Source organism: Elephantulus edwardii, unplaced genomic scaffold (assembly GCF_000299155.1).
Source record: "Elephantulus edwardii isolate Elephantulus edwardi_28Jun2011 unplaced genomic scaffold, EleEdw1.0 scaffold00144, whole genome shotgun sequence".
NCBI lineage: Eukaryota > Metazoa > Chordata > Mammalia > Macroscelidea > Macroscelididae > Elephantulus > Elephantulus edwardii.
Genome location: NW_006399894.1, coordinates 1,823,044 through 1,832,637, shown reverse-complemented (window position 1 = coordinate 1,832,637; position 9,594 = coordinate 1,823,044). Strand labels below are relative to the sequence as shown.

Sequence of the window (9,594 nt, the reverse complement as noted above, 5' to 3'; positions counted from 1 at the left end):
TCAGAGCTGCATACATTATTGAACCCATCTTACTCAGTCTCTCCCCAACCCCAAGGACAGTCCCATTCTACAACAGTGGCACCATGCAATATTTGTCCCTTTGTGACTGCCCATGTAAATTTTCATCTGCAAATGCTGCTCCAGTTTCCCTTTTTGTTTCTGCATTCACCTCTAGTCTCAATTTTAAACTTTGTATGGCTAATACCTTCAGGATATTCAATGGTGCCCTAAGTAATCACCCAGCTGAACACTCTTACACACACAAAGGATATTCCAGTCTCACCTGAATAAAGTATTCATGGATGGGCCAAGCAAGCAGCTTTGGTGTTAGGATTATAAATAAAGTCCTGGCCCAGAGCCAGAGATTATAGTAAATAATTGGATTTTTAAAGTCAAGATATTATTTCTCACATATAATCCTCAAAGACAAAGCTCTGGGTTATTCAGCACATGTTCCTTGAGGAGGAAAAGGGGTTCAGGTGGTCTAATGGGTAAGGAATTGCGCATCCGACTCAAACACAGGTGGTTCTAATCTACGAGCATGGGGGTTGGGGTTGGAAATGGCCAGTCTCCTCCTAGGCAATTTATAGCCTCTCAAAATCCACTGGAGAGTGAGCTATGAGATAGTTTCAATGCCTTGGTAATAGCTTTTTGAAGAGAAAAGTAAGGAAAGAGCAAAAGAGGTTAAGACAAATTTAAGAAATGCTTTATTAAACCAAATTATGCAAGTTGTCTTCTGCATGACTTCCCAGGGCCTTAATAAAAATCACAATCGTTGTAACTATCCCACAAAATGTCTCAAAGTTCAGGACCAGAGCCCTCTTATTTTGAAAAGCCCTTCTTGGGACTAGTCTCCCATAGAACATACTTTGTATATTCCAGAAATGGCAATATTTGGAATAGAGGTTAGAATAAAGGCACAATGCAGTCCCCTGGTATTTATCACTATTTCTGTAAATTCAATTAATCTGATGATCTGCCTTTTTGGGGGAAGCACTCAGAAGCAACAGAACATTACAGGAACTGGTTTTAATAGAGGAAAGGAGGGAAATATCCCATGCAGTGAATCCTGGAAGGAGTCTACACAGAGGACTCAGGGTGACAGGTAGGACCAGTCAAAAATACAGATGAATGTTGATATCACCACCATCCAAAATCACTTTTTCAATTTACTCATCCTTCTAGACTGGACAGTGGCACAGAACCATTAAAAATGTTATCTCTCACCTAAGGAATTTACCCTTTTCACAAGAATTTTATTCAATTCTTCCCTGTAAAGTTCTAAGCAATCTCACCTGAGTTAATCCAAGATCCCTAGGGAGAATAAAAATGCAGGTGCACAAATCCTAGCTCTGTAAAAAACGTGTATCAAGTTAAGAAAAGGCTAGATTTGTACACCCACTTAATGATTCTCACCACTAGTCCAATTGACAGCACCATGATAGGCAGTGAAGAGATTGAGATTGTTAACAGCTTTAGTTACTCTTGGTATCAGCAGCCAGGAAAGTAAAAGATGACTTGCATTGGGAAAGTCTGTTCTCAGAGACTTCTCTAATGTACTGAAGAGCAATGATGTCAGTCTGGAGACTAAGGTGTGCCTGATCCAGGGTTTAGTCTTGGTAATTACATACTATGCATCAGAAAGCTGGACAATGACTAGTAATGATAGAGGAAAAATTTATGTCTTTGAGCTGTGGTGCTGGAGAAGAGTATTGAATATACCATGAACTGCTAGGAGAACAAACAGGCTCATGCTGGAGAGGGTGAAACTTCCTTTGAAGCTGCTCCTGAAGGCCTTCTTGCTCTTCAAAAGCAAGATTGTGAAGCTTTGTCTGACATACTTCGGGCATGTTGCAAGGAGGGACAAGTCCTTAGAGAGGGACATTATGCTTGCAGGGTGAAGGGACAGTGCAAGAGAGATCCTTGATGAGATGAAACTACTCAGTGACTAGGGTAATGGGGACAGGTGTCAGAGATGATAATATTGGCTCATGATAGAGCTGGGTTCAGAGCTTTTGCCCATAGGGTTGCTATAAGTCACAGGTGACTTGATGACACATAACAGTAACAACCACTGGTAGGCCAGATGTTAACTTGGACTTTGCAGAGTTTGGTGTTCTCTGGCTGCTTCCTGAGGCACAGTCACCAGCCTCTACCCTCTTCAGCCCTCCCCTGGGCACTGAAGGGTCTCCAGCACCAAGGTGGATGCACCTACATGCACAGAGGGTTCTCTGTCCTGGCTTTCTGCAGACACCACCCCTTAGATTCTTGGTACACCTGGAGCTAGAGTAGGCTCCCAGCAGGAAGTAACCAAAAATAGGTCTTCACTGGCCCTGGATACACACTTTGAACTCTTTGGAAGGGAATTTCCAAGGTTTCCCAAGGATGATACAGACAGACCCTCTGCATCCTATGTAGCTGGAGGAAGGCCAGAACGAAGCAGGTCTTGGCTGCATCCGAAGAGCATTTGGAAAGGAAAATAAACTTCTATGAAAATGACACTTTAAAGAGCTGCAGTCTTTGCAGCTAGGGGTAGGGGCTGTTATTTGCATTTCACTGCTTCTGAAAGCCTCTGGTTAACTTTTCTTCTTGTTCTTCAAGGTAAGATTATTTTCCCTTTGGCATTAAAGGGGAAACTAGATCAGCTGCGTGAGAAGCCAAAAAACGATGTACTTTATCAACTTCAAACTGACCCCAAGGCTTTCTCGCACACTGTGTTAAATAATAGAAGCCTTTCTAATTGAATTCCTTTGTGTGTAGCATATGCTGGGCGACATTATGTCAGCATCTTGCTTTAAGCAGCAAAACATTCCTCATGAAAGCATTAAGATCCAGAGCATCATTCTGTAGAGAGAAGGAGCACAGAACTGCAGCAGCTTGAAACCACATAAAAACGCTGCTTCAGAAATGTTATTATAAAGATGCACTGCAACAAACGAGGGGGCAGATATTAAGAATTCTAGAACGAGAAAACCCAAAAACAGGAGCAGCAAAAGAGGAAGGGAGAAGGGAGAAAAAAAGAGGGAGGGGAGAGGAGGCGACCAGGAAGCAACTTTGTCTATTTAAAAAAACCAGCCACTGTGGAGTTGAAGGCTACTCACAGGGAATCCATGTGTATCAGGGTGGAACTGTGCTCCACAGATTTTTATTTTTTTTCTAATGACTAGTATTTTAAAAGTGGATATCTGGGTTTCTCTCTCACACATACCGTCAACTCTGGGTGGACTCAAACCTCTTAAATTTGACTAGCTGCTGAGGGTGTTAACCATTTTTACCACCAATCTTCTCACATACTTTAAGCATGTTATCAGGAAGGACCAATCTTTGGAAGATAACATTGTATTTGGAAAGATGGAAGGTCAGACAAGGAGAGGAAGCCTCTCAATGAGACAGACGGACACAGTGACGACAGTGAATTTAAGCAGAGTGACTTATGTGAGGATTGTGCAGGATTCAGCCAGGATAGGTTTTAGTAAGTTAAGAGTTTACTCGTCAGCACCAAACAACAGTAACTGACGCCAATGTCTGTAGAATCAAAACCGTAGTGATTTTTGTTCCTGAAATTCCCTCTGCAAGCTGAATCTGTATTTCCTTTCCCTTGATAACGGTCGTTCTTGAGTGGCAGGATAATACGTGAACGGGTTGTGGGGTCACTCCAATAGCCATGCCTGCAGTAACGTCTGGTTGTGTTCTTTATCCCAAGGATACTGGAGCTTCAGCAAAATGGTGACATGGACATCCTGAAGCACAAATGGTGGCCTAAAAATGGCCAGTGCGACCTGTACTCCTCAGTGGACACAAAGCAGAAAGGAGGTGCCCTGGACATAAAGAGCTTTGCAGGAGTTTTTTGTATCCTGGCTGCTGGAGTTGTCCTCTCCTGCTTTATAGCCATGCTGGAGACGTGGTGGAACAAGAGAAAGGGCTCTCGGGTCCCTTCAAAAGAGGTATTTGATTGAGAACTTTCTAAGTTGAACCATTAAACAGGCTATATTTCCAGGGGGAACTATCATAAGGAAGGAGATTGGGTGTGGTCCTGAGAAACTCCTCTCTTTGAAGATGGAAAATCGATTTGTGAAATGCAAAAACTGATGAGAAAATACTAATGTCCATTTTAGGACATCTAGTTACTTGAAGAGAAGATTGCAGTGCTCTAACTCTGGACAAGTTCATATTCTATTCAGGGCCTTGAGATTCTCTGCAATCATCAGGATAGACATTAATCAAACAATTTTCAAAGACTGATTCCTTTGCCCAATTTATAGATAATTTGTCTCAATTAGTTGTTTGCTTACAGATAAAATGCTTCTGTCTTTCAAACTAGTACCTAAGAAGTGCAATGCTAAAATAAAATAATCTTTTTTTTTCCTTTGCCACGAGTGGCTATTTCCCTCTCTCTACCTGTAAAGCTGTTAGAAATAATCTTACATTTTTGGTTCCTTGATAATCCCAAATTTACCAAACATTCACTGTAGAACCATCTAGAATTCAAAGTTTATCCTGTACTGTGACCTCCACTTAACTCCACAGCCATAATAATTCTTCAATATCTTTGAAATAATAACTGTGAAGTTATACATAATAATTATTTTAAATAGGCATGTGCTGTTTTCATTAAAAAAGTGTGAGAACTATAAATTATCAGAAAAAAATCCAAAGTTTAACTACTTGATTCATTTAGCTTGTTTCCACTATAGTAAATAGTTGAAAATAGTTTAAATAATGAATGATACCATTACAATTTTACAAATTGAAATGCAAAGAATTTAATTTATTGAATTATTTAATATGTTGAATCGTTTCAATGGACAGTTTTAATCTCACTGTAAATTGAACTTGGGGTATCCAACTGGTATTTAGCCAGAATCTTCAGAGAAACTGTTTTAAAGCATAAATCAAAATGACTTCTAACTTGCATATGAGTTTCTTGGCATAGTAATGTGTCCTTTCAAACACTGTTTTCCAAAGTAGTCTAGGTATTTCTTCTTACCACTTTCTATTCAAAATTATTCAGCAGTATTTACAAGAAAAAGCTTGACTTAGCAGAGATAAGTTTTAGCCTTCAACCTGTCTGAATGATCACAAATTCCAAATTTAAGTGTGGGTCTTAGTTGAATTTAATAAGGTTTTCTTGTGAGGTTTATAGGTTTATTTTGTGGACCAAGTTTAAAATATCTCTGTTATTTCAATTCAATGCATTAGACCACATTAATTCAATGCAAAAGACCACATTAATGTGATGTGATCACTGAGATTCCATATTTGCAAAAATCAGAAAATTGCTATAAGAGTTCCCCAAGCTCTTTATATTTTTAATTACTATATGTAAAATTAACTGTTTGCATTAGTATATCCAGTGATGGATAACTGCATTAGTTGACTGTGGGAGTCATAAAATTACCTCTTGAGTCTCTAAAGTCTCAGTGATGATGTTGCATTAGTGGATATTTTTTATTGGATTTTAAAATGAAAAACAAGAAGGGAAAAACAGTGATGTACATCAAAATATTTTTCTTCACTGAGGAGCTCTGTAATAGCACAATGAAAAAAATACATACTCCATTCTAACTCATGGCAACTAACCAGATCCCATGAACAATTATTTTCTCCTCTTATGATTAATAGGTATTTTTAAATCCTCATAAATCTAATTTATTGTATTTGGCTATAAATAAAATGATAGTGTGGGTAATTTTATTTCACATAAGCTTTATTTTTCAAATATTGTGCTTAGTGGGGTGTGTGTGTGTGTGTGTGTGTGTGTGTGAGAGAGAGAGAGAAACCCTAAGAGATACAAATTGGTTTCAACTCAAACACTACCTGAGATTTCATTCCTTTTCTGTTTTTGAAGCTCCTTTCTTAGCCAGCTATCTTGAGCATAGTTCACTATATCTAAAGTATCTTTGCTTTAGAGGATTTTAACACATCCATCAGTTTATAAACTAAAGTTGTCACCCACATATCCTGATTTAAAGAGGTCTCTGAGAAGAGATCTCACCAAAATGTGTCTGACCTCACAAAATTATCTCTTGAAGGTGCTAGATAGCTAGAGTGTATTAAATTCCACCATTAGAAGTTAATTTTTGCTTTGCTTTTGCACTGAGAGTTTCTATCTCCACACAACCGACTCTGTCCCTGGCCCACCAAAGAACCAATGGTAAAGCTGGACAAAAATCTAACTTGACATGAAGAACCCTGAAAAGAGAGGAAGCATGCGTTAAAGAATTAGGAATGGGGTGGAGGGTTAGATGAGAGTTGCTCAAACGATGAAATAGTACATATTTTGCCTTCCTGCAGGTCTGCCCCTGACCTTATAGAATGCTAGTCACTCCAATCTCTACTCCCATCTTTTTATTAAATTTTTATTAAAATTTATAAATTTTGTTTATGTAATTGCATGTGGTATAAGCTCATTGTAGAACTCATACTAAAAAAAAAAGTATATTATTTTGAGGACAGAGATTGTAGGATCAAATTGGTAAGCACTGCCCTCAAGAATCTATCACACTGCCTGGCTCATATTAGGTGCTCAATAATGATTTGTTAATTGAATAAACCCCAAAGTTCAGTTAATTACATATCATGTTTGCTGAACTACTTTTTTTTTTTTTTTTAAATTAAAAAAACCATGGGAGCTAGTACTGATGAGAACCTTATCTTCTTTTTCTTCATCTCCAGGATGACAAGGAAATTGACCTGGAGCACCTCCATAGACGTGTAAATAGCTTGTGCACAGATGACGACAGCCCCCATAAACAGTTTTCCACTTCGTCAATTGACTTGACCCCTCTGGACATTGACACTTTGCCAACACGACAAGCACTGGAGCAAATCAGTGATTTCAGGAACACTCATATTACCACAACAACCTTTATCCCAGAGCAAATCCAGACTCTTAGCCGCACACTGTCAGCTAAAGCTGCCTCTGGTTTCGCTTTTGGCAACGTGCCTGAGCACCGAACTGGCCCTTTTAGGCACAGGGCTCCTAATGGGGGCTTTTTCCGGAGTCCTATAAAAACAATGTCATCTATTCCTTATCAACCAACTCCTACCCTGGGGCTCAATCTGGGGAATGACCCAGACCGAGGCACCTCCATATGAGCATCAAACAAAAATCTCTTCACTGTTTCTTTTTTTAGGACTCCCTTTGCAAGGAGCAACTGTAATATTGTGGGACTAACATGGATGTAACATTAAAAAAAAAAATCAGGATTATTAGTAACAATTCTAGTTCTTTCTCCCCCACCTCTTCTCTCTCCCTCTCTCCTATTGCTTTATCTCTTTTCCTTTTCTTCCCATACATTTCCCTCTACTTTTTTAAGTCATTATTCTACTTGTTCCCCCCAGAATATAGTGTACTAGACTCCTATTAGTCTGCTTTTCATATACTGTACTTCAAGTATAGGAAATGTGCACTGAGTATACTAAAGTATATGCAGGATCAATTCTACATAAAGGCCTCTTACACAACGTTTCTCTGTTTTTTTAAAGAAATATATAATTGCAATAACTTCAGTCTTTCTACATTCTTCTGCTGCATCCATACAATGCTCCACTGCTGTTGAGTGTCCTTTAACTGTGGACCAAAGGCAACCCCTGCAGTGTTTATGAAACAATTTAAAGACCATTCAGGCCACATCATATGAGAATGCAATTTTGTAGGATTATCAACAACAAAAAGCCATTAATATGCCAGTCAAGACTACAGTTAAAAACTACTCTTGCACTGCAACAGTGCATATGACCTTTATGTGATTGTACAGTATTACAAGTTTTTTCTTATGTACAGTAAACTTTATCATATGGCAGAAGCCTCAACTGTGTTAAATAAATTAGTATCTCATATACATATATATATATGCACCTATATAATGTGTATATATATAAAAAGGCAGCCATTGCTATTGCAATTCATTTAATAAAGCTTTAGTTTTTAAAAACAATATTGTATACAGGAAATATGTATAGTGCAGGGGATCTTTTCAGTTAGAAAAGGCAGGTTGCTTTAATGTTATTCTGACGCATTGTTTGCCAACAGAGAATATTTTATAATTTTGTTATTAAAACATCCAGGGCGATTTACTATTTGTTCCTAGATGTTAGTTAACTCATTTGACTAGGTTTTGTGATTCAGCAGTGTATAAGGCTAACCTTGATACTTTTAATTCATTCTCTAAATGGGAAGCGCTATTAGCTGAACCACATCCACCACAGCACATAGATCTCCATAGGAGTTGAAACACAGATCTTGAAGGTGAACAAATTCTCTTCCAAAGCAGTAAGCCAATCAATACAACTGTAGATGGGGGAGGAGCCCTTGAGAAATGTTGATGTGGCCTTAGTTATTGTCATATCTGATCCTAAAGAAGAAAATAGAATAACCATACTGGGCTCGCCACATAACCCCTTTTCATTTTCTTCAATTCTCTTTGGAGGAGTTATGTATTTTTTACATTAGTGTCAAGTGTAATAGAAGGATAACAGCAAAAACAGTGCCTATTTGCGCACAACCCTTTTGACGTAGCATTCATACCTGTTAGAAATGTAGAATGAACTTTGTTTGTAATCCTTAAATTAAAACGTGGTAAGTAGGAAGCAAGAACTTATCCTGTGTTTTCACGCAATCATACACTTATTTTAATCTAATTCATTCCGTGGCTAGGATTGATAATAGGAATCAACTGATGTGATTTGCTTTAGGAGAAATTTAAAAGGTATATTCTTAAGGTATATTATATTTTGATGCTAATTCTGTTCTGGGGAGCATCTTGTACTGTCATTGTCTTTTGTACTAAATCTTCAAATATTGTCTACTGTGTAAGGCAGAAAAATTTCTTATCATGCAAAAACCATTTTGTTTGCAGGGAAGCAAGACTCTAAGTGCATGCACAACTTGCTTTCCCTTGTAACATTCATGATCTCATTCTCGACTCTGATTTTAAAAGACAAAACAAGGAAACAAAAAAAAAGTCTTTACAACAAGCTATATAGGGACGTGTCAGATGTTGCGGTGATTTTAGCGATCAAAACCTGTTAACCATGTATAATATTTAAAATAGGCCTATTTTGATGTATTGCCTATTATACAAATACTCAAAACACTTTTTTGGAGGCCTCAGTTATGAGTGGCAGAGCTTTCTGTGTATAATTTGTCTAAATAATTTGTCTAATAAAATTGTTTTCTAAACTTGTTCTCATACTATTGAAGTCTTAACTGTAAAATCTGAAAATGCTTCCTCTCTCACATACTCGCTGATTTTTTTCTCAAAGTTTCTCTTGAGTTTATTAAAGCATAAAACACATTGAATTTCACTAGCAGAGCTATGCTAAAATGAGTTATTATCCGAAAACAGTGCTAAGTGATGTCCTACACCAGTGGAAGACTGCCTTTGTGCTGTTTGGGGATACTTGAAACAACAATATACTTTCTTTTCTTCTTGAATGTCTCTGTGAGCACTTTTTTTGGTCGGGGGTGGGGGTGGTATTTGGCCTATTTCATGTAAACTACGTAACCATCATAATATAACAAAAGGAGAAAGGCTTGTTACCAAAAAAAAGCAGAAAAACCATAAAGGTTATTTGGGTTTGATTTATTAA

At 37.9% G+C, this 9,594-nt stretch overlaps 1 protein-coding gene across 2 annotated transcripts in view; it reads left to right on the top strand.

The window, feature by feature from the left end:
- The window catches only part of GRID2 (glutamate receptor, ionotropic, delta 2), a 2,375,079-nt gene extending 2,365,895 nt beyond the window's left edge, over positions 1-9,184 (top strand). For both annotated transcript variants that reach the window (XM_006894480.1, XM_006894479.1), the window contains 2 exons: positions 3,704-3,944; positions 6,676-9,184. In XM_006894480.1, coding sequence (XP_006894542.1) covers positions 3,704-3,944; positions 6,676-7,098 — 664 coding nt within the window. In that variant the 3' untranslated portion in view covers positions 7,099-9,184. The remainder of the gene's footprint in view (positions 1-3,703; positions 3,945-6,675) is intronic.
- The last annotated feature ends 410 nt before the right edge of the window (positions 9,185-9,594 follow it).